General features: G+C 35.3%; 1 protein-coding gene across 2 annotated transcripts; it reads right to left on the minus strand.

Annotated features, from left to right (window-relative positions):
• Nucleotides 1-386: 386 nt before the first annotated feature.
• Nucleotides 387-23,855, minus strand: T48 (FU domain-containing protein T48). 2 transcript variants are annotated; one of them, XM_018518384.1, is made up of 5 exons: nt 23,539-23,855; nt 2,777-3,101; nt 2,545-2,697; nt 2,091-2,235; nt 387-1,810 (listed from the first exon to the last, which is right to left on the minus strand). In XM_018518384.1, the coding sequence occupies exons 1-5, from the start codon at nt 23,630-23,632 to the stop codon at nt 1,148-1,150; spliced, it is 1,380 nt and encodes a 459-aa protein (XP_018373886.1). In that variant the 5' UTR covers nt 23,633-23,855; the 3' UTR covers nt 387-1,147. The 2 variants fall into 2 exon arrangements, with proteins under 2 accessions (XP_018373886.1, XP_018373885.1); XM_018518383.1 differs by having other exon boundaries at nt 2,777-3,104.
• Between the last annotated feature and the right edge of the window lie 1,403 nt (nt 23,856-25,258).

The raw sequence follows: 25,258 nt of genomic DNA on the forward strand, positions 1-25,258 counted from the left end.
GGAAACATTGACTAGTACACTATATAATATAAAATAATTGTTATTTAGATGTGTACGATACAGAGAAATTAAATAAAGACCAATTTGTACAAAAATTTTACAATTTGATATCATTGTACCTTCCTTCTTGCACAGTGTACTTGAATATATTCTTTAAAGGTATAATTTAATTAAAACATAAATACTGTTTTATAGAAATTCAAGATTTTATAAAAATATATCATTCGTATTCAACATTTCACGTTAGAGCGACCTGAAGAAAACAATGGAAAATTCAAGTTTATTCGAGTTTACAAATTTTACAAGCGGCAAATTTTTGATTGTTTTTTTCATTACGATTTAATTTAATATGAGAATTCTTCGTATTTTTAACGATATTTGTCTGTATCTCATATTGATCATAGGATTATTTATTACTCATGTATTTCCTAATTATCAATATTATCGATAATTAGGAAATGAATTTATTTTTTATATCTGAACTAGCGTACTGATTTGAAATAAAACAGATATACGTTTAAATTTGTCGAAAAAAAGAAAAAAGTTCCACTGCAATTCAGTGCAGCCTTAGAATATACTGGAAATGCCATTCAATCTGAATAATATAGCAAAAATGTTCCCAACATATGTCTGTCCTTATCTATTTAAAATCTGTTTGCGCTTGCACTAGACTAGATAATAATGGCATACAGTTGCCTAACTTTACGCGATACACATCTTTATAATAAAAAATTTTCGAAACTGTAGACAATCGACGCATGCGCATCGCAATAAAATAAACAGACAAGAACAGAAACATATTAGAAAGAGCGCCAATTAGCTATATGCCATTTTCAGTATATACTCCAAGAGTGCAGCAATAAAAAGCAAACCTAATATACGTCAACATCGCATTATCGAGTAACATGCATAGATTGCCAAATGTAGCAGATAGAATTTATTTCATACGATCCTTTTTCATGAATAACACGATTGATAAACCTCGTTAATGCAATGCAGAGTACCGTTACAGGATTGTCAAAGAAGATTGTTAAGGATTTTCGAAATATTGTTTACGACGGTATTTGAAATGCACAAGCATTTGTAACTCTCTCTTCCTTTACAAGTCTTGTTTTGATCTTGTTATATATTTCACTATCAGTCGATACTATAATTCCGTAGTGATTTCGTCTTGCGGCCGAAAACCGAGAATTGTGAAATCGTCGATGAGATAATCATGAGCTGGCGACCAGTCCGACAGAATGGTGTAATTGGCCGCCTCTACGGGGCTGCTCTGAAACTTCCATTGAGGATTTAAGTCGCGATCTAGACCATCGTTGACTGCGCACTCATCGTGTAACGCACGGATGTTGTTGGTCTCCAAGGGCAGCGTGCCATTGTAACTGCGATTAAACGCAGAGATGGTCTGCAATTCTTGACAGTCGCTCGTCGCCCTCGATCCTGTTCGCTTCAGATTATTTCCGTAGACGAGAGGCGTCGTTTGACCGATTGTTGAGCCGTTCGGGCTGAACTTTTCACTGCTGTAAATGCCGAAAGCACTGTTTTGACCCAAACTCGAACCAAGGGGACTGCTGTCCTTTGTGTAGCCGAGGCTCGAACTCGCTGGACTGATGCTCGATTTATCGCTCGCTTGGAACGTCGCGAGAGGCACGTTCGCTTGGAATGTGGTGAGATTAGTGGGGGTGCTTCTCGGTTCGTATACGGGTTGATGAAGTGGTGGCTGCGACGTCGTGACCGGTTGCGCCGATAACGAGGTCATTTGGACGGGGTTGCTCGTCGGCTGTTGCAGGAATGTCACGAGCTGAGCCACCTTTAAGTTATAAAAGGGTAATGAATGCTATATAGTTCGGCAATGTTGTTTCATACACGTTTTATAAAAAAAAAAAACAGCCTGCCGTTCAGAGAGAGAAGGGAGCTTTTACGCGGGGAATTCTCGTCTAATGCTATGCTTTTTGCATACAGCTGGGTATGTGACTCACCAAAGTGTTTTAGGGACTAGCGTGAAAAAGAATTGAAAGTGTGAAATGATATTGATAGCGTTCATTTGTCGTTTTCACTTCAAGTAGAAATATTTGTCATAACAATCTTACTTCTGGAGAACTGTGCCTTTTGTATCTTCTCAACAGCCGCTCTGCCCATGAGAATAGTCGTTGCCAATCGTCGGGCGGAAGTGGTATCTCATCGTCTCTCCTATTCACGAGAACCAGTATCCTCGCCAGGTCACGTAGCACTGGTCTGTATCAATATCAATAAAGATTAATAAGAGCTCATTAAATTTTCAATAGATTTTTATTAAAAAAAGAGATATTCTCTCTCTCTCTCTCTCTCTCTCTCTCTCTCTCTCTCTCTCTCTCTCTCTCTCTCAAAAGAGATTTATTACAGAAACATATTAGCATAATTTCTATTGGAAGTGTCCAATCTTCTAGTACATTTTTCTACAATATTTTATTTAATGTTTGACAAATTAATTTTTGCTGCAATGACTCTCAACAGATTAACATTAGAAAAGTATGCGATGGCCTAATTTGTCTACTGTACTTGTACCTGTACGCTTGGATTCCGACGGCACCGTCTCCGTTATTTCCCGAGTAGTACAACTCTCTGACCTGTCTCCTAGTATCGTTGAGCATAGCGAGGAAAGTATTGGCCTCTCCACGGAGCGTCGCTAGGTGTTTCAGAAATTCTCTTCTCTCTGCGCTGAAATGCACAAGAACGCTCAATAAATCACTGCGCATAAATAAGCGATAGAGTAAAAAGGAAATTGAAAAAAAAATACCTGTCCTCAAACTGCTGGGCCAGCTTCGCCGCCTTCTTCTTACGTCGGTGTACGACTATCGCGCCGCAGAGGATGATGAAGATACAGATAGTTGTACCGGAGACCACCCCTACCAAAATCGCAACCTGGCTACCGGTGAGGCCGAACATGTAGCCGGTCTCTCGACAGACACGACCCATGTATTCGTCCCGGGTGGACCAGTCGGCGACGAAGCCCGATGGGCAGGTGTGCACACAAGTACCCTGATGTAACAACACAGCGCATCTGGCACACGTCCCATCTCTGCACCTCCTGCATCCCGTCTCGGATTCGATACATTCTATGGCTACTGCAATTGATAAAACGCGATTTATTCGTTTATTCTTTATTATCCAAATCGAGTCAGAATACAAAATTATTCTTTAATGATAAACTTAGATATTAAACAAAAATATTGATCTCTTCCATGAAAAATATCGTGAAAGCTGCGCCACATTTTTTAAAGCTTAGAGCCAGCATCTCGAGTTCGAAATTGCTCGATTTATCAAACTTTTTGAAGTTTTTGTTGATGTTGTAACGATCGCCAAACTTAGATAGGAACTTTACGCTCGGTATAAACTTCGGAATCTAACACTCCGAAAGCTGTCGTGCAGCGGCAGAAAGTTTGCGCTGGATTACAGCGCTGGTTATAACGGGGTTGACAGTGCCTTTTAGCTTTTCCCTTATTTGTTGTCTATTCACATTGTACGGTCTTAATAAATCGTTTAATATCGTTTATTATCACTTACAGAAAAACTTTCAATTTGTATAACATAATTGGAAAATATTTGATAGATCCTTAATAGCTTACATAAATCATCAATTTAAATTTTATATTAATCACAAATACGTAATTATTGCCAACACAATAAATTCCTTTTAATTGCATAAAAGGATATTATATTTTAATATATCTTAGTATATTATATTATTATTATGATACGTATAATTGAAGAAATTTTATTTTGAAATCAAAATTAAGTATGTCATTATAGGACTTTTAATCCTATAATAACATATTTAATTTTGATTTCAAAATAAAATTTCTTCAATTATACGTATCATAATAATAATATAATATACTAAGATATATTAAAATATAATATCCTTTTATGCAATTTTGATGAAGGAGACACTTTTTGCAGTGCCCAAAAAAATGATTTCGTTTTTATGCTAAAAAAAAAAATAACTTTTTGTTAAACAGTGTTGTCGTTCGTTACAAGTCTTCGATTATCTTGGGCATTGTAATTTTCTTCAGTCAATCGTCAAATTTAGAAAGCATAGTGTCATAATTCAAGCAATTACAGGAGTCATAAATAATGCATGTAATACACGTTTGTAAAATCTTTCAGTGGAAAACTAATAGAATTTTGTACGAGTATATTTAGGTAGTGCAACTACGCACGTTATGTATGTCAGGCATTTGGGCCATTGCTTGGGGCTATGGATCACCGCGGTAAGAATGCGAGAGAGATTCACATTACTTTCCTCATATTCTAGCGGCATTTCATCACGCGTGTACGTTTTTTATATTATGTACATCTTCGTTCTTTCTTACATCTTTGTTCTGTCATTTTCTCATTAGAATTCTGTTATTTTTGACAGAAATAATATCCAGCAAATATCGTTTTTATTATTTTCTAAATATCATTTATGTCTATTCTTAAAGAGAGAGACGCATCTCGCAGTAGCTTCAATATTTTAATACATTTTTTTAACATCTTCATCGCAGCGTATTGCGCGAGATGCTCATTCGTAATCTCGCTAACATCTTCTGATTGTATGTATTTCTAATGTGAATTAACCTGACACGTCCAACTTTAATAAAAATAAAAATGGACACCGTAGTGCGTTTATACTTCGTTTATATCTGTTTGTACGGAACTCTTTGAGGTACAAACGGATACGAATATTTCTCTTTCAAATGCCATAGGACACTTTTCGATATCTTTTAAAGTGGCCGACTTAACCCCCTGTCGGATTTTCAAAAATTTGAAAAACGCTGTATATTCGAACCCTTTGAATAGAAAGAAAAATTAATACAAATAGATAAAAACGACTCTCATTCGAATGGCATAAACGAAATTAAAAAATCTTATTGTTGCGCGCCGGCCATTTTTTTTTACTTAGATTTTTACTCTTTGAGGTATACAAATAAAATAATAAGCCGTACACTGAGAAAAAAATATAGTCAATTTTAATAAATATTTAGTTCAATACTGCCAACTAAATATTTACTTACAGCAAATAAATATTTGTTTAGTAAAAAAAAATGATTGTTAAATCAAATTAACATTTCTTGTATCAAATAAATATATCTTTATATTTAATAAATATTTAGTTAGCATGTATATATTCAACTAAATATTTATTAAAATTGATTATATTTTTTTTCAGTGTACAAATAAATGCGCTACGTATCCATTTTTATTCTTATTAAAATTGTGTGCCAGGTTCATACATCAGTTGCATCTCTCGTTCCCTTTCTCTTCCTAGTTGCGTCTCTTCCTTCATGCTCTGTGACCAGATATACATCACGCGGGGTCACTCAAGACAGCCGGATGGACAGCGAGCGAGAAAATTGAAAGACCTCGTGTGCACAAGGGAAACAACCATAGTGAGACGGTTCATTAGTACGTATATAAGGAATGCGGTTGCTGGTTTCTTGATTATGTGGGTCTATAAACGCGCATGCGCGTTCCGCGCACTTCAAAACAGCACGACGGACGCCGCGACGCGACGCGACGCGACGCACGACGCGCGCGACAGTGTCGGTCACACACATTCTCCAAGTTGAGAACACTAGGTCGGAACCCGCTCGGGACTCCTTCTCTATCGTAGCGTGGCTCTATGAACAAAAATCGCGGAATCGCTTATTTATTTTACCGTCAACATCCTACGACGATTCGATGGAGAATGCTTCTGGGCATCGCCATCAGGACGCGCGTGATTCCCTCCGAGTTTCAACTTTCTACACGTTTTTCTCGCGCGTGTGACAGATGGCCAAGCTCTCAGAAAATGTGTCGGATAATTTGTCAAGGAGAGCGCCGCATTCAGAAGAATATATCTTATAACCATGTGACAAAAAGAAATTATGTTATATTATTGGATGACTATTATTCGCATTAACGATCGATTTTTATCTCGTACTATCTCGATAGAAAGTACTGTCGATCATTTAATATACATATTATTTAATAGAAAGTCATGCGTGACACGTAGTTTTGAAAGTTCGCCGGGAAATAGTTCAAGGCAAAAAGAAAATGGATATTTATGTTATTTAAACGAATTAATATACATAAAAAGATTAATAAATAATGTAGAATTATATTTCGATAACAAGAGTGAAAATTTTATATCGCGAAAAGAAATTTATATTCTTACAGATTATTTTTCAACATTTCAGATTTAAAATTAGTTGCGCTACGTTTTCGTATAATTTTAAAAAATTACGTTACTTAAACGCGTTAATATATAATATATGGAGAACTTAATAATTAATATAAAATATTTTGATAACAAAAAAATATGAAATTTATATCACAAAGAAATTTGTATTTTTAGAAGTTATTTCAACTCCATTCAAAATTAATTGCACTACATTCTCCCGTAATTTTTTAAATTTATTTAAACGAGCCAATAACAATGAAGAATTAATAATAAATGTAAAATTAGAATGTTTTCGATAATAAGAATACGAAATTTATGTCGCGAAGAAATTTGTATTCGGTAATTATTGCGAAAAAGTTAAACTTTACCAATGATTTTGACTTTTACATATAATTAAAATCGATATAATCCTGAATCACGCATACTTTGAATCTCATTACGGACTCTTCTAGTTTCTGAGATATATATATATGATATTATTCATCTATATTTTAATAAAGCAAAATAACGTCTTATTTCTAAGGTTGCACGACTTTCCACGCAAAGCGAGGTCCACCCCATCTCTCCTCCTGTCAAGGGGCGCAGGACTTTCCATGCACAAAACGAAGTCCACCCCACCTCCCCCTTTTGCCTAGGGGCGCATGATTTTCCATGCGAAGCGAGGTTCACCCCTAGACAGGAGAGGAGATGGGGTAGTCCTCGCTTCGCATGGAAAGTTTTGCGCCTCTAGGCAGGAGAACAAGTGAAATAGTTTTCAATTTATATATATCGCAGAAATAAGACGTTATTTCGTTTTATTAATTACATGTAAAAATCAAAATCAACGGTGAAGTTTAATCTTTTTGCAATAATTACTTTGCATTCTTATAGATTATTTTAACTCTAGATTTTTTAAAATTAATCGTGTCACATTCTCGTTTGATTTTTCAAATAGGTTTCCATCAATGAACAACTTTTCATAATCTTCTGCACGTCGGAACGCTGTTAGTGGGTTTTATACGAGTTGAGTTTTAATTAGATAAATTAAAGGTCGAGGAGAGAAGTCGTTACTTCGAACAGCCCACGCGATCGAATCGGCGCAATTTTCCATTTTACTGCGGACGAGTTTTTTCCGACGTTTTTTATCCAGAAAAATTGTAAAAAATGAGAAGAAAAAAAAAAGAAAAAAGAGGTCAGTTCTCATAGATTTGTAATATCAAAAATTTTATTAAGCACGAAACTTTTGTTAATTTCACAGATGTAGCGAAGAATCATTTATAAAGGAACTCAGACAAACAAGTATAACAGCAACTATATACTCGTTTTCGTTATTAATTAATATAGTTAACTATACCGTCTATCGTGTACACACACACACTGCTGACGTTTCTGTACTTAATAACTCATATATCTAGAATCTTTTCCTTATGTTATGTAGCATGGAAACATGTGACTGTATATTGAATTATACGATCTGCCAGCATAATTCAATTTACTTCCTTACGCAGCTAAGATATTTTCTCAAAACATAAAATCAGTCTTATATAAGTATCTTCTATAAGATAAAATATGTAGTACAATTTCGAACATTTTTAAACGAAATAAAATTTGAATCAAATTTTTGAAGTTCAAATTTGATTCTTTTCTGTGTTTGATGTCTTCAATATTCTCCACTCCCCACACGATAAGATCAGGGTTATCAAGCTTGAACCTCGAAAATTGGTTTATTTTATTTCGTTTGGAATTGTACCACGTTCGAAATTGTACTACCTTATTCTACAATATAATTTAACATTCTTTATACATACAAATAATAACGAGTAAGATTAGTGTTATATACAGAGGAAAGCCTCCTATTATGAGATAAGCGTCTAATATGAGATAGCAGCGTTTCTAATAAACTATAATAAATGCTATTTGTTGGCTCCACCATGAATTTATTGCTTTTAAGTTTAAATCGTAAACGCCTTTTTTACATTTCGTTGTTCCAATTTCCGTCTCCTATAAACTTTATTTATGCTTCTGTTACTTTCCTTTTACATTTCGACTTTTATTTTCACCAAATGATACATATCATTAGAGTTAATAAAAATAATACCACTTGATGGGTTCTACTTTTTAATTTGGTACAAAAAGATAATATTACACTTGGGTTTTATAATTTAGAACAATAGTTTTTTTCGAGAAGCACGTACTCTTAACGCCTTTTTTTACCTTTTTTAAAGAGAAATAAGTTTTCTTTCTTTATTGCAAGTTCACACAGACGTCCCGAGTGAGTACCAAGACATAGACTTTTTTTGAGACGTGCACACGAAGTTCGTGTATCAATCGCCCGTATGCTCTCTGGAATACGCACAAGAGTACAGTTACTCGAGTCCACAACGCGACGCACGCAAAGTGTGAGGTACGAACATTCGACCCGCAACGGATAAGAGAAGCTGGAATGAGTACCGCACAAGTTGGTGCGAACTTCACTGAATAATTTCCAACTTCATTTCTTTACAATTACTTCGCGAGATGAAGCGAAAGAGCGCGTTCAAGTAGAATCGAATCTGGACATGACAGAGGTTCTGATCTTCTGTAAATCAAAGAAACGAAAGCAATACCGTTGTCAATGTTCCAAAACTCTGATCTAAGTTCAAACCTCCTGTGCATATATTGTGCTTTGATTTGCATGAAATATGATCTTTCTAAGATCGTGTAAGATACCCTGCAGTTGAGTGTTAAATTTAGCACATTTGACGTGTCCCAAACGGTCCATTCCAATCTTTGTGTTAATTTAACACAAGATGAATATGTTAGAAATTATCACTATTTTAAAGTTATACATTATAATTTTCAGTATTATTAACATAATGTTAAGAAATTAAATTTTGTTTTTTTTTTTTATAAATAAAACTGCGTTCCATATTGAATATTACGTTCTAATAAAGCGAAAAAAATACACATAATCAAATATGCAGACACCGGATAAAGCAGTCCATATATTGCACTTTCTATTTATGAACTCATTACATAATAAAGCACAATATTATCCAATAAGTGTGAGAGTAATTCGAGTGACATATGTACCAAGATACCTATTTCGCTATTACGCCGATGAGATTGGACATATTGATTAATAATTGGTGAAAATTGCCGCTATTTGTTGAAAGACATCTTTTTTCTCATCATGTACTTAAAGATCAAAGAGAATACACGATGTAATATTGAAGCTGTACCATCGCATGTGTCGGTAGACATCGAATATCAGAAGTGTATGCTTTCAGTAATCTCCGATAAAAAGTTTCATTAGAGGTAAAATGCATTCGAAGCGTTCAACAGTAAACACAGACTGCAGCATATGTAAAAAAAGGCTTAAAAGGCTTCCGATTCTCGTGTAAGTAGAGGAATAAAAAAGACATACATTAGAGAATATATCTCTGCAGTGCAACATAAATTTCCCGTTTTGTCACGGTCGAAAAGTTACATATTTCAAACGTAAATATTAACATGTATATAAATAAGTTACATTTTTTTAATTTAGAATTTTTTAAATTTTGACTTCAGATTTGCAATCAGCAACCTCAAAATGTTCCGTATACTAAAATTCAGCATAATATGTTCACAAAATTTTTATGTAAAAACTATATATGAAATATTTCTATATAATAAATAATTATATATGATTATACATATACTACTGTGAAAACTATAAACTATCTAGAGAAAAGTTTCATTAAAGTATTATATTGATTAGCATCGAACCCTAAAAATGAGCAATTTGATGAAGATAAGAGATATTATAGCACTTTTCTTTCTCCTGAAAAATATTAATTAAAGGACACTTCTTTTTTTCACAGTTACTATTTATTCATTAAGAAACATTTTGCTGCAAAACGATGTTTTCGAGCAGAAAAATTGCATTTTCACAAAGTTTCCCGGATTTTGAAGAATTTTAAGCTTCATATTCGAATTTAGCACGTCCAAATCTAGTATAAAGATTGACCGATTTCATAAGCAAATTTTGGCCCTAAATTGCTACCATTCTTTGGAGTCAATCCGTACGACTCAGAATTGCTTTAGTATTTTCAGTTTTCCTAGGCGAGACCAGCGAAGACAGTCTCTCTAGAGAGACGAAGAGGTAAAAATATTCACAAACATGCGCTGACTTGTTAGACAAGAAGTGACCTGCGCGAAAATTCAGACAAATGTCCTCGTCTAAAAATTTCTTCATGGACAGACACGGATAAGACATTGGGCAACACAGTACAAAATGCAACTCTGTCACGCATTTATTTTCAAGAAACATGGAGAGCAATACAAAAGTAAGATTTATGTTTAGTCGAGTATAGAGAATTAGTGAATGACAAAAAAAGAGTTATGGAAGGCTTTTAGAGGTCAATGCATGCAAACGACGAGGATCGATGCTTCCGTGTGCAATTCCCGTGACAAAAACCCTTGACGAACACACGTTTTATGATTGCGTTCGGACAAATTCCGGCGATATATTTCGCGGATCGTTGGCAACTATTTACGTTCCAGCGGTCGGTCGAGACCGATATCACGGTAGTTCGTACCTGCGTCGGACCGAGGCACTTCCATCTATCAGAAAGTGCCATTTACTAGTCAGGTGAAACTTCTCTCTCTTTCTCCCTCGATCGACGTCACCGAAGATCGGTACACTGTTGCTATCGTTGGTGATCATTGGTGCAGCGCTCATAATATGAACTAGCAGTGATTTACGTCAGAGTCTCTCAACCCACATCGTCGTAGCTTCACTCGCTGATTAGGGCTTTCAAGCAATTTCCCTGAAGCACTTATATACTCCGACGCAGAGTATTAAATTACACGCACGTAAAAATGCATTCTGAAATGAAATGTGCTCAATAGCGAAAAAAAAGACTTTGAGAGAATAAAAGAAAGCCACCATGTCATCACTTAATTTTTTTAGAGAATAAAAAGAGAATTTTGTAATTAATTGAAAAATATGTAAAGACCAAATCAAGCGACGCGGTAGCATCGCCAAGTGTATAAAAAAGATATCGAGTATTACATTTCTTTTAATAAAAAATGGATACGAATTAAATGCAATTAACCATATATTTTTTTCATATTTAAAGAGGTTTTTTTTTAGGTACATTATGCCCGAAAATTTGAATTAAGCTATTTCTTTAGAGTTAATGTCAAAAGAAAAGTTACAAAAAATTTTTCTTTTATGAGAAGTCTTTCCTCTTTCAAGTTATATACATCTACTAAAATTATACATACAAGTGACAAAGACGGATAATCGTGCTGTCGATTCAATTTGGAAATAAGTATAGATTACGCGACATTATATTCTTTCTGGACGTTCGTAAATATTAACTAAAAGTACACAGTGCGATATATAAATGAAACTTGAAACTATAGGTACAAAGACCCACTTTATCTATAAACCTACATTAATAAAACAGTTCCTGCATGATCCTCGCGTCGCGCGTTTTAGACGCGCTATCAACGTTATTGTGTGGTTCTATCTTTATCATACATTATACGTCAAATCAAGGATAAAATGATATAACAGCTAACTGATAAGCGCGCTTGCCAAACGCAGCCTTTTAGTCTTCCAACATCTTTTTACCGCTTAAGTAAAAAGGATAATTTACAACGCCGAGCACTTTACGAATGCTAATATGAAATTATTTTACGTAGCGTAACCATCTTTTGCAGTACTTTTCAAATACAACATTAAACTTTCTCCAATAAAAGCTTCACACTTATACGAATAGGAGATCAGATGCGCTATATAAATAATACGTGTGTGTTGTTACTTTCTAAGAACAGCTCACTTTCATCGTGGAGTTTTATAATGCAAACTGTTACAATTTCCATAAAACATTTTAACATTTCTTAGTAAAATGTCTCAACAAGCATTTTATAAATCCTTTAAAGGTATTTTATAAGTATTCTACGTTAGAAATTATTTTAAAAACTCGTCAGATATTGTTTATATAATTTCTCCATATTTTAATGCTAAGGCTAGAATACTTTTCGCGCGTGTATCTAATAGGCGACATGTGAATGTAAACGCGCATTTTTCGATCGTTTGATGCACAGGTATACTCACCTACAGATACATTCACTTCCAGCTCGATATTCGACACACTTTTGAGTGCGGCGGCCGATTGAGCACCGCTGCTAGGCCACCAGGGAGACCAGTAAGCCATGGCAACGACTCTATCGCAAAAGTAAAACGCGAAACGCGGGAAACACTATAAACACGTCAGGTAAATGAGGATATTATTTTGTATATGGTAATTTCACAGTAATGAGATGAAAGCAAGGATGTGTGTGCACTACGTGCAATAGTATCGAAGCAGACAAAAGTCTGAGTGTTCTCAAAGAACTTTTTTCAAAAAACGTTTTCTCAAAGATATCTAAATGTGTATGTAATATACTAAACAATAATTAGATAATAATTAGATAATAAGGAAATAAATTTAAGAACAAATGGACTTAATTTGAAGTCAAGGTTGTCCATTAAATGATACACATATATAGACACATACACAACATCATGATTTTTAAAATAAGATTATTTTTCAAATAAGATCTCTTTTCATAACAGACTTACAATTAAATGAATACTGCGGATCATAAAGATTTTTAAAATAAGACTATTTTTCAAATAAGATCTCTTTTCATAACAGACTTACAATTAAATGAATACTGCGGATCATAATGTGTTTTTGGCACTTGGTCCCGTTTAAAATTCGTCAAGGCGTCCAATTAGCGCGAGGCGACTCGCTCGTAAAATTAACAAGCCACAATTGGCGGACCGAACGGATGGTCAGCAGATGCTTGGGCTTCCCGCGTATGCATGTGCGTTTGCACGTGTGCAATATGAACACGCAAACTGTCATTTTCCCATGTTTAGATAATACGACGTCGCAATTATCGTGCTACAACTTCTCGTAGCTCGTTTCTAAATACAACTAACTAGCTACATACGACTGTGAGAATTACCTGATAACTGAGCACTCTATTATTTATCTAATTTAAATCCGTTTCATACGTATCATTAATATACGACAGATATATTTAACTTAACATTTTAAGATAAATACGTTCCGCTTTAATATAATATGTTTATCCAAAGTGTACATTAATCTTTTAATTATTGTAGCATTTTATCAGTGCATAAACTTTCTGAAATATCAATAAAACATAAAGTATTTTTCGCATTAGAAGCGAATCAAGCATTTAAGAGCTCGAATCGAATCGAATCGAATCGAATCTTTGATCAAATGTTCGAAAACAAATTGAATCAAAACCTTTTTATTCAAATCCGAATTAAATGTTCTCGAATTTACATTCAAAATTAATTTAAAAGTAATAAAGTATTTTCAATAACGTTTCACACCTTTTCCAGATAATAATTCATGAGGGCTCATATTGCCCTCACGCGTAATTATCACGTCGTACGTGCAAGGATGTCATTACGTCACCCTTACAACGTGATGGAGGCACGTACAAGTGTGACCGTAAAAGATGTCACTATACAATCACGCGTGATGATGCATATTGCACGTAATGATATTAAACGTAAATGATTGTACTGTTAACAAATTTGTTTATAACAATTAAGGTTCTTGTTTATTTGGCATAATATAACAATTAAATTTTTCCTAAAGTCACTTCAAAGATGTAATAAAAAGGTTAAACGTTTAGAATAATGAAATAACTAATTTAGTTAAACAACGACGACGATTATAATCACAACAAATCAATTGTCACATATTTACAAATCCTTTGTTAAAGGTACTTGTTAACAAAATCTTTTCTCTCAGTATAAAGATATCTATCATAATCTCATCAAAGATCTTTCTTTTAATTACCAATTTGCACCTGTTTTGATTTTCTAATGTGCGTTATAATCTCATAAACTCATAAATTTTCCACATTTCGACAACCATATTAAATTTCTCTCTTCTCGATCTATAGAATATATCTACAAAATTTTTTCGAAATATCTCCAGTGATATTTTAATGGAGAAGTTTTGGCAATTTGTTTATCCTTCCTCGTTATATTTTATACTCCCGCTACAGTGTGGAAAGACTCGGTGCTAAAAGAGCTAACGCGATCCATGCGAGGTACCTATCGTCCGAGTCCTCTCTATGGCGCTCCTACAAACGAATAACTGTACTTTGCGATTTACTCCTCCGCGCGAGAGGCGCGTGCGAGCGAACGGGGATTGAATCGGACTGAACGCGGAACCTGTCGATTTACAACGAGACAGTGGAAGACAAACACGGCGATGAAGAAAGAACGACATACACCTCAGATTTTGTCATCATTCACCAGGAAAGGTAGAAAATCGACCATTACGTAACCTGGTTAACGTCTGTGTCTCTATCGCGAAGGGATCCGCCAATACAAAGTGTACAGTTATAACTTCATCGCCAGATGTTGCGAAGTATACCTGAATACGAGTTTGTTTATGACCTAGTAAACAAATACAGATACTTGTTTATCTGTACTTGTATCTAACACTAAGGAAAATAAATAATCAAGCGACGCGGTAGCGTCGCGACGCCATGTGCATAAAAATATAAAACGGGTCGCTTGACGGGTCGCCTTGACCGCTTGACGTGTGAATGTCAATGGCTGCGTTCAGCAGAAAAAGTAGCTAGCTTTGCAACTGTTGTCAAATTCTTTAATATGATTAATCTTGCCCTCACTGGATCTGAATATATAAACCAATCACATTCAAGATTATTTTTACATATTCTGTATATATATTCTTCCGGAAACTACCGGTAAATTGTTGAAAATCAATATTTCACACGTAACATTGTAACACTTCCAACAAAAATTTCGTTTTAATATTAACCCTCGAACGTTACACATGGATCTTTCGTGTCCACATGCATTAAAAATAATCATTTCTGTACTTTAATAAAATAAAAAACTGCTTTTTTCTTCAAAAGTCAAAGTTACAATTTTTATATCAAAATTGAAATATTTTCTTTTTCTGGTGCAGAAAGTAATTTTCATAATTTTTCTAAACATTTTTTCCAATGTTTGCATAGCAAAATAATTTAGTAGAGACCTTAAAGAATATGTGTAAATTTTTACAGAATTTTTCGAGCACTTTAAGAGCCTTAAAATTGAGTCGGATGAGCCATGTGTAGCGTCCAAAGGTACCGAAAATAAGTGTGATGTTCGAGGGTTAAATACCATTTATGTATATCCAACGCGTTGCTACATGCGCGAAAGTAAGATATTGACCAATACGCGGGTTGGTTGATGTTCGAACAGAAAGGGAAACCCTCGTAAATTGAAGAGGAACTTCACACAACGAATGTGGCACGCACCCTTGCATTTCGTATGCTTCATCGATCGTATCATGGAAACGCACCATTGCGATTGTATCGACAACTTCTGGACACATATGTGACTATAACCTGAAAACGTGTACGCGCCAGTAAAAGGTCTCCGTTCGATTTAACCTTCCATCAGCAAAGAAAAATTTTCAATCTTTGTTTGCAACTTGGATCGTCAAACTACAGTACAGATTTTTATATTGTTCCGGACTGAATAAAAATCTAAAAAAATTCCTACATTCTCTTGAGAAAGCTTTAACAACTATAAGTTTTTATTATTATAAAAATTGGATTGTATTTTACGTATTTTACGAATTTACCTATCAGAATTCACAATAAAAAATCAATTATGCTTTTGGGGCCGATTGTTCCACCTTTCGGTAAATTTTACCTGTTGGGTATAAGTAGTAAGATTACCCAATCACATGCGTGGATTACCAGATTTACCTCACAGGTAAAATTTACCAAAAGGTGGAACAATCGGCCCTTAAAGTTTAATATTACCGATGGGGAGTTAAATCTAGTGGCCAAGACAAATATCAAAATCAAAATTAATTCGTTCTTCTTGTATATCTTATGTTAAAATAATAAATTTTGATATACGTGAAAATTAAAAGTAAAAAATGCTATTTAATTCAACGAATCGGTTTAAGTACCTACTTTAAATTTTATCCCTTAATATTTAACAGCGTTTAAGAAGCACAACGCAAGGTCCGTTTGTTTGCGAATTTCGAAGTCGCAAATGAAGTCGCGATGATAAATGGATAATGACGAGAACCGCAAGACCTCGACAGCAATGATAGTAATATAGCAGTGATGTGTCACGGAAGAGACGTAATTAAGAAACTATGCGGTCACGATGTGTAACGTACATTACCTATTTATATATACACGTCTTTAAAATCTTTCGGCTACGAATCGAATGTTCCCGCTGAAGTGAAAATAACATGAGAGATACGATGTCCGCCTTAATACGCGTTCCTTAATTACGTAATTCTTTCGGCGGAAATAGTGAAATCGCGAAACGTTCCTTTCATTATTTCACACGGTTCGAGTCACTTTTCGTAACAATAACGGTTCTGTCTTTTGATTCTACAAATTTTATGCGTGTATCCCGAAACAAGTCCCGAGACACAACGATAAATTTCCTACAACAAGCATAATAAATAAATAACGCGACATTGTAACTGTTATTAATAATATCTTTCACAAATTTGATAAGAGAGGAGTCTAGGTTTTAGATATTAAAATATTTTGGTATGAAAGGCGGATTTCAGAAATATTACATGCTCACATGCACAACAATAGTTTAAATCTGCAATCAGATACTGAATTTTTACATTATACGTCTATTTTGGATAAATTGCAAGTCACTTATTTGAAAATGACAGTTTATGAGTTTAAGTTTATTTTATGATAAAATTTTATAGAGTATATTTATCCGTATATTTTATGCGGCATAAAATAAATAAAAATTTGCAAATCATTTATGCTTACTATGACATCACATAATAATCGCAAAAGTATATTATATAATGTATCGCATTTAAGTACATATGATATTAATGTGTTCCATATAGTGATATAATAATATTATAAATCTGAAAATAACTTTTCATACATTATATGTTGTTGCAACATTATGATATTTACAAGGATATTTAACACTAAAACATTTAATCATTGTATAATCTAAATTTTATAATTACCTTAATGTAAATGTTTTTGCTTTTATAATGTCATAAGTAATCATAAAATTGTTCTAAATATTCAGTAAATTAATTTGTGCATATCGTGATCTCTACAAGTCTATCTGGGATATTTTTGTTCTTGATTAAAACGTAATTCTATCAATGCACTTCTAGGAAATTCAGAGACGTTTCTTCTTCGATGCCAAGGATAACATCCGTTAGAGAAGAGATGGATGTCACGGCGACACGATATATGTATATGTTGACTTCACTGATTTAATTTTTATCACGCAGCGCAGAAGAGAGAATTTAAAACGTCAGCAACGGCGTAACAGAGGCTCCGCATACTGCACAGAGAAACAGATGGATTGCGCTAGATTCATACAAGAAAACGGTACTCTAGAAAATCAAAGGAGAGCTCTCTCTCTCTCTCTCTCTCTCTCTCTCTCTCTCTCTCTCTCTCTCTCTTTGCGAAGGAGATAAACGAGAACAGACTATCGTATACTGATACTCCACCTCTAATCCACGGAACCGTCACTCGGACCGGTACATACCGGTCAAAAAAGTCTGCAATCCCTTACTACAGCTCGACGGGGATCGAGTAAAGTTCAAGATAAGAAAATCCCACGAGCGGATACTCCGTTAACCTTTCCAACCGCAGCTGACATTCATACAGAGGACTTTTTCTTCACCTCGAGATTCGTAAATCAACAGTATCGACGATAAAAAGTAATTATATAACAAGTCCGATTGTAAACAATAATATACTAACTAAAAAATTTTTCTCTTGAAAAATGACATTGTTCAAATCAGCGTACATCATATAACTTCTACAATTTTTATTCGATTCATTCGAAACTTGAAAAAAGATTCCAAAAATAGCCTTTTTTTAAATGGTACAATGTGATATAAAGCCTTAAATTACTAAATATACGTATATTTGCCAGTTAGAATATTAATTCTCATTTATATTCATTAACGATATTCACTGTAGATAATATATTTCAGATATACGGAAATTTTTTTATTATTCATTAAACTATTTTATGCTAGGTAAAATTTTTCCGTATAATACCGGTTGATGTTGTAAGTAACACATAAAAGATTATTTTGGCTGGTGTACCTTTATTTAAAAAATAACATAAAACACAATTAATACTAACATATTCTATTTAGATTAATCTTAGCGTCTGGTGATTCAAGGCGCAATCTCTCCCGGAAATATTGTGTCATTGATAAATATAAGCAGAGAAAAACCTGAGAGTGGTCATTCCGGTCTTTTGCATTCATCAAAGTTGATTGTTCGTCCTTGTCTAATCCATGTAATAGCATGGAAGAGAACCACGAAAATGTGGACATTACCCTACGAGATTTGATACACGAAAAAAGCCGGGATATCCACTCTCAGGTTTCTCTCTGATATAATATTTCGATAAGTTGCATTTACTGTTATGTCTCGATGCGGTAACTCTTCATGAATTTAGAAATTACGTATATAATTTTCACTATTCTTCTATAATGACAAAGCCATATTTTTACAATAGCGTATGAACAAGTCTACCTATCTCGATAAAAAAATACACGATTCAACACGGAGAACAATATTACGTGATCCATTCCCAGACCAGAGTTAAGTAACATCCGAATCGAGAGGAAGGATCATTCGAAAGAGGCAATAGGGCGGACTGTCAGAAATCACATGGGATAATCGAAGCATAAAATATGCGGAATTCCTCTCTTTCTTTCAAGAATGAGCCAACGTTTCGCATACTTACTTATCTCCCATCGGCAAGTGCTCGCAAAAATGTTAACAAATCGCGCATTGCGGGAACATAACTTGCTCCACTTGAATACGAAACAATAACCGGTAAAGCACGGTGGTCGTACGTCGACGATCAGCGTTAATTACGAAAATTCCAACCAATCTTCTCATCTGCGATAATGGCTAACCGGTGTGGCCATCGTCGATTCGCATTGAGCTCACAGGATGCTACCGTTCAACATCGCTGGAACGGCTGTCAGTGACACGTATCCCGCGGATCCCGGTGCCCCAGTCGACACGGTGTAGGAGAGAAAAGGGGAAGAGAGAGAGAGAGAGAGAGAGAGAGAGAGAGGAGAGAGCAATTGGCGTCGGAGGAAATAAGCACAGTATAGAGCAAATGTAATATGCAGAAAAGCGTATCCGCGAATTACGCGCGCGCTCGCGAAGAGGAAGGAAGAGGTCGAGAATTGCGAAATTACATTTCGCGTCAGTAGAAACGGTATCGTAACAATGAACCGGAAACCTAGAGAAGAGGATATTCCACGGCAAACTGTCGCATGATTAAAGTTTCAAACAATCTGCTATTCACCGTCATTGATACAAAACATTCTATCTCGTCGCTTTAAATGTTTGCGGATATAATTTCAACTGAGACTTACTCATTATTATTTTGACGTTCTGACTACACAGTCCCAGACAAGTATATCTCTTCCGAAAAAATACAACTACTTGTAACGGTAGTAAAGCTTTAGAAAACTCTGCTAAAAGTTTCCCTTCGAAATGGTCAAAATGGTCAGTCATCTGAATGTCCTAAATAATATCGAGTTACTCTCCCTTCAGCTTCAGTTTTCAGTTCTGTTTTCCATTTGGTGAGATAAATTAACACAAGCATCGTCCTATCTTTCTTGGCATTCAGCGAGTGACAAAGATAGAACGATATCTCGTGTCGACTTGTCTTCAATCAAATAGAAAGCACCGAATGATTTAATATTTCCTTTTCTAGGATAGCACTCTCTACGCCATTGAGCGGCACGAGTACGGGAGAGGCGAGCAGCGAGTACGGAGAGAGGATTTCTGGTGCAATGCACCTGTGAACTCGCGAGAGAGCATTGTGCAACAATTAGCGGTTGAGACGGCTATGCCGACCATGCCACCGGCCTATGCGACGCCGATCCACTGCGCGCTTCGTGCTCGCCTTCTGCAGGAAAGAACATCGTTACACTGAGAACGCCACCGCGTTGCACAAAAGCAGAAATAAACAAACCAGTCGTTCTAAACGTGTCCCCGCAAAGATATTTACCCTCTCAAGAGAACGCTGCTAAGAGAATGTTGCTAAAATAGTCCGTAAACTCACCCATCTCGCTTTAACTCCTTTTATCGAAAATGTTATCCTAATTTAAAAGACTTATATGGAGCGACTGTTAGACTGATATGAATATATATGTATATAAATCAAATTTTAAATTAGAACAACTCTATATTCGGTCGAATGGGATCTTAATGCTTTAATATACATTTCTTGTGTAAATTTTATTTCTATTCTGGTTCTACTCATGAATGTGTTTTAAGTCCAGCAGAAGAACATTTCGGCGCGTGATACGCAGAATCAGAATGTATATAATTTATGAAATCTAAAGTGTTAAATGTCAATCCAGTCGTAATACAAAAAGTCACGTCAAACTTAGGATGGAATTAATAAGTCTGGGGATGATTATACGCTTCTATTGCACACGCGTTTTGTACATGCCATAAAATTGACAAGGATTCATAAACGCTGTGCACTCAGACTCTCGACATTATTACGGACGCGAGGTCTCTTAATTTAGGCACGTATAATTAAACCGTGAAGCAATTTAAACGCTTAAAAGAGGACGAAGCTGTAACATTAAATATTATTACTTACTGTAAACAATTTAGAGGAAACAGGCACAACAGAGAAACTATCAGAGTCAAGGCTGTGGCAAAGACTGATGTTTATATGAAGGAGACCAGGCCTCGATTCGAATCCCGGAGCGCCCTGGTATTTCTCTCGTGTTGTTGCTTATTTCTTATATTACGTTAAATGTCAAGAGCGAAAAAGTGCAAAAGGAATTTCGACATCAATTACGGAATTTAAGTAATCTACTAACATGGGAAAGCTAAAAGTTACTTTACTTGGCTAGTTTCTACGCCGTTCTCAGCAAAAAAATTGTGAGTTTTATGTCTGAAATAATTTAACTTGATCAACTTTTTTGACTGTGCAATTTTTAATTTAACGTTCTTGAACTTCGAACTTCTTTTTTCATCTCTCTTTGGATCAATGAATTTAATCTACTTACTGACATATTTTAAAGACCTTTTTATGCCGAAAATGGCTAAAAATTCTAACATATTATATAATAGGCTCATCAAATTAATGAGATTAAGTGCTTTTTAAAACTTGAGATGTATATCGTAAACTTAAAATTATAGTATCGAAGTTCGTTGATAAAGTATACTTAGAAATTTAGTCTGCGTGCAACTTTAATGAACCCTTTAGATACCACACTCCAGACGCCTTGCTCCGAAATAGCGTATCTCCCCATCGTATATCGTAGAAATTTTCAAGAAAACATACCGATCAAGCAAAATTTTAAAAAGCACATACCAAATATGGAAAAAGCCGTTAATGTTTAATGAATGTAAGTAATTAACTGACCCTTCGTTTTATGTCTGCATTGACTCTTAGTAGGTAAGTTTGCATCAAGCAAAATGTTCCGGCGTATTTAGGTAGAAACAAACATTTTACACGGCACAGTTGAAGTTGGTTATAAGTTACAACATTTGAAACGGGCAGTTTTCAAATCGCGCGCACTGAAGATCGGCGACATTCTTCTTTACGCGCAAAGTATTGTTATACATCGACGCGCGTGTGTATAAATATATACGCATTTTTCGCCGAGTATGCGCATGCATCTCTACGTAATCGCTTTGTAATCGTTTATGAATAACGAAAACATGTAATATCTTGCATGATGTATGTAAGACGATTTGTTATTGATGGTGTAATCGAGAGGTGTAGATATATGTATATTTTACGTGAGAAAGTAAGTCGAAAATGTAGGACAAAATTCTATTGCGCTTTTCTTTCTAAGAAGGTCGTATTAAAAGAATTAATAATGACTTTTTTTTATGAGTTTATGTTAGCACACGTACATGTCGGAGTATTTAAAAAAATACTCCCTTTATTACATATTACACCACTCCATTCGTTCCTCCGCTTCCTTCTTTTCGTGCTGCGACCGCCAAATTTGTACCGGCAAGTTATTAGTAACTCATAAACTTCTATTTCACAATTGAGATTGTGAAGTTCCTATCATCGATTGTGATTCGCATATTCTAATATATATTTATACATAATTTATTAGAGTTCGTATATAACTTTGTATAATTATATATAAGACACCTATCCACATAGCGTGTTGTATGTAATTAATATAGTTATACATTATAACATTATAAATAAGAGGTAAGTAAATGGCTCTGTCATGAGATGGACGCTCTTCTCATAAGAAGAAAACACCCAGGAGTTCTATAAGAATTAAGGCAAATGCAAATCGAAATGACTTGGGGTTTTTTGCAAATTTTCCCATATGCATGCTACTATTGAGAGAAAACTTTGAAGCAAAGATGTTGTTGTCATGAATTAGTGAAATGTTATTCATTCAGTGTTATACAGGTTGCAGAGTTCTCTCTAGGTACTGTAAAATACTGTTTTTACTGTAAAAAAAAAAAAAAAATCGAAATGACAACTCTTCTAGAAGCTCCCAATCTCTTTTTGAGTGCTTTCTGGGTCTTTGAAAATGTTTTGATCACTATTTTGTCATGTATTTTAAAATATAATGCTAATCAATGATATTTTACCAATAAAATTTTTCTCTAAATTGTTTATAATTTTTATAGTAGTATATACCCTGAGAAAAAAAAATTTATTAAACTTTAATAAATATTTCTTTGAATAGTCCTAGCTGAATATATACTAAATGTAAATACATAATATTTATTAGATACAAGAACCATTAGTTTGATTCAACTATCACTTTTTTCATTTATATCTAAATATTTATTTACCGTAAGTGAATGTTCCTCTGGGACTATTCAGAGAAATGTTTATTAAATTGAATAAATTGTTCCTCAGTGTAATTATGTACAATTATATTGTATAATTATGAATTATTATATATGGACATATTTCATATATAGTTTTGTATAACTGTAGATAATCTTTTAGATATAATTATGTATGAAAAGCTTTTTCCCGGGATAATTAACAAACAAAACATTGGTGTGTGTGTGTGTATACACAGCGGCGCAGCCCCACGTGTGCCCGCGACGCGGTATTGTGTCGCACCAGACATGAAAACGCGGAGCCTCCTGTTAGGCCGGAATCAGACTATGTATTGAAGATTGAGATTAAAGATTAAAGATCGAAATTTCACCAATGAGGACAAACAAATTTTAGTTCCTTTTGTTTTAGCTGTGGTCAAATTTGAATTTTTCAATCTTCAATCTCACTCTTCAATAGTCTGATTCCGGCCTTGCGATCGAACTCTTACCCGATGCGTTGTCCTGAGCCAAGGTGTAATCCGCGTGACAGGCGAGGAGAAACGCGGCACCGAACTTCACTAGCAGCGTCGCCAAATTACCCATTTCTCCAAGTCAACATAATTCCCCGTTGCGGCGGCGAGAGATCACGGGGCGATACCGCGCGAGCACGTAATCCCGTCCCGTTACATTCGCGACAGCGCAAAAGAACGTCACCTGCACACCGCGCGATGTACGATGGCATACTGCGGCTGCGGCGCTTGTGAACGTTCCGCGCACATCAGCCTTTCGAGCTTTCGACGCTCGCGGCGTCCTCTCGCAGCCAATACTCCGGCGTCTCCAGCGACTCCGTCACTCCGGCCGAGTCCGGCCGCCGGTGTTCCGTGTTCCCGGTTCCGTGAGCGGTGAGTTCCGTCACGGTGACCGAGCATCCGGTGCGTTCGCTTTGAACGCTCATGCTCACACGCTGCAGTGAGCATGCCATTCACGCCATTCACGCTTATAAGCACTTTCTTTAACCGTTTGTTTTAATTTCTCGCGCACTGTTAAGCCCGATTTACATGGCACACAGAACGCGAGCCGCAGGTGTATATTGCTTGTTGCGACTCGCGTTCTTCGTGCTATGTAAATCGAGCTTTCGGCGTGACGCAATGCGAATAAATAGCGATAGAGATAGAAATAACGCGATTTCAGCTTATCAGGAATCGGATACACCGGAATATATAGTTTCTGACAGGTTGTAATCGCGTTAGTTATAATGCTGGATTCACCCTGCAACCGATGTGCGACATACGACGCAAATCGGATGCAGGGTGAATCCAGCATTATTGCTCATAAAGGTGCCTTTTCATGCTGACGCTCGACGCTCATTTTCAGCGTCAAAATAGGTCACGTGATCAATATTGACGCTTGATATTCGCCAATTTCTATCACGTGACTTATTTTGACGACAAAAATGAGCGTCGAGCGTCGGTATGAAAAGGTATCTTTATTCCCTGGCAATGTGATTTATATGTACTTGACCGGAGTACTCCGGTTGCAAGAATGACTATTGTAAAACGTTGATATTTTGCAGGAAGATGAGTTTTAAAGTACAATTGAAAAGGTTTGTGCATAAGGCCCTGCGCACAATAGAAGGAATTAGGAATAAAGAACGAACGATTTTAACCTATCAAAAATTGGATACATCGGAATACACGGTTTCCGATAGGTTGAAATCGTTTATTCTTTATTCCTAATTCCTTCTATTGTGCGCAGAGCCTAAGGGCCTGAGCACAATAGAGGAATAGGAATTAGATATTAAGATTTCAACTTATCAGAAACTGATTACATCGGAATACACGGTTTGTGATAAGTTGAAATCTTAATATCCAATTCTTGTCCCTCTATTGTGCGCAGGCTCTAAGTCATTTAGGCTTTTTCTAATTTTTATACTGTGATAAAAATATACTAAATCTTAATATTTGTTTATAATTATTAAATTTAAATATATATTAAAATTTATTACATTCTTTCTCAGTGTAGAACAAAAAAAGATAAAAAGATAAATCGAAATTAAATTTAATTTGTAGATTAAGAAAAACTTACCAAATGAAGTTCAATCATAATTATACCAATGGGTCTCATCCGAATGGAAAACTAATTGTAGTCGTACGTCTGTGCATGAAACCTAATTATAAGGTATAATCCATATTAGTAGAAACGGGCACACAAGCGGTGTCCGAATTCTTA

Source organism: Trachymyrmex cornetzi, unplaced genomic scaffold (genome assembly GCF_001594075.2).
Source record: "Trachymyrmex cornetzi isolate Tcor2-1 unplaced genomic scaffold, Tcor1.1 scaffold748, whole genome shotgun sequence".
NCBI classification, from domain to species: domain Eukaryota; kingdom Metazoa; phylum Arthropoda; class Insecta; order Hymenoptera; family Formicidae; genus Trachymyrmex; species Trachymyrmex cornetzi.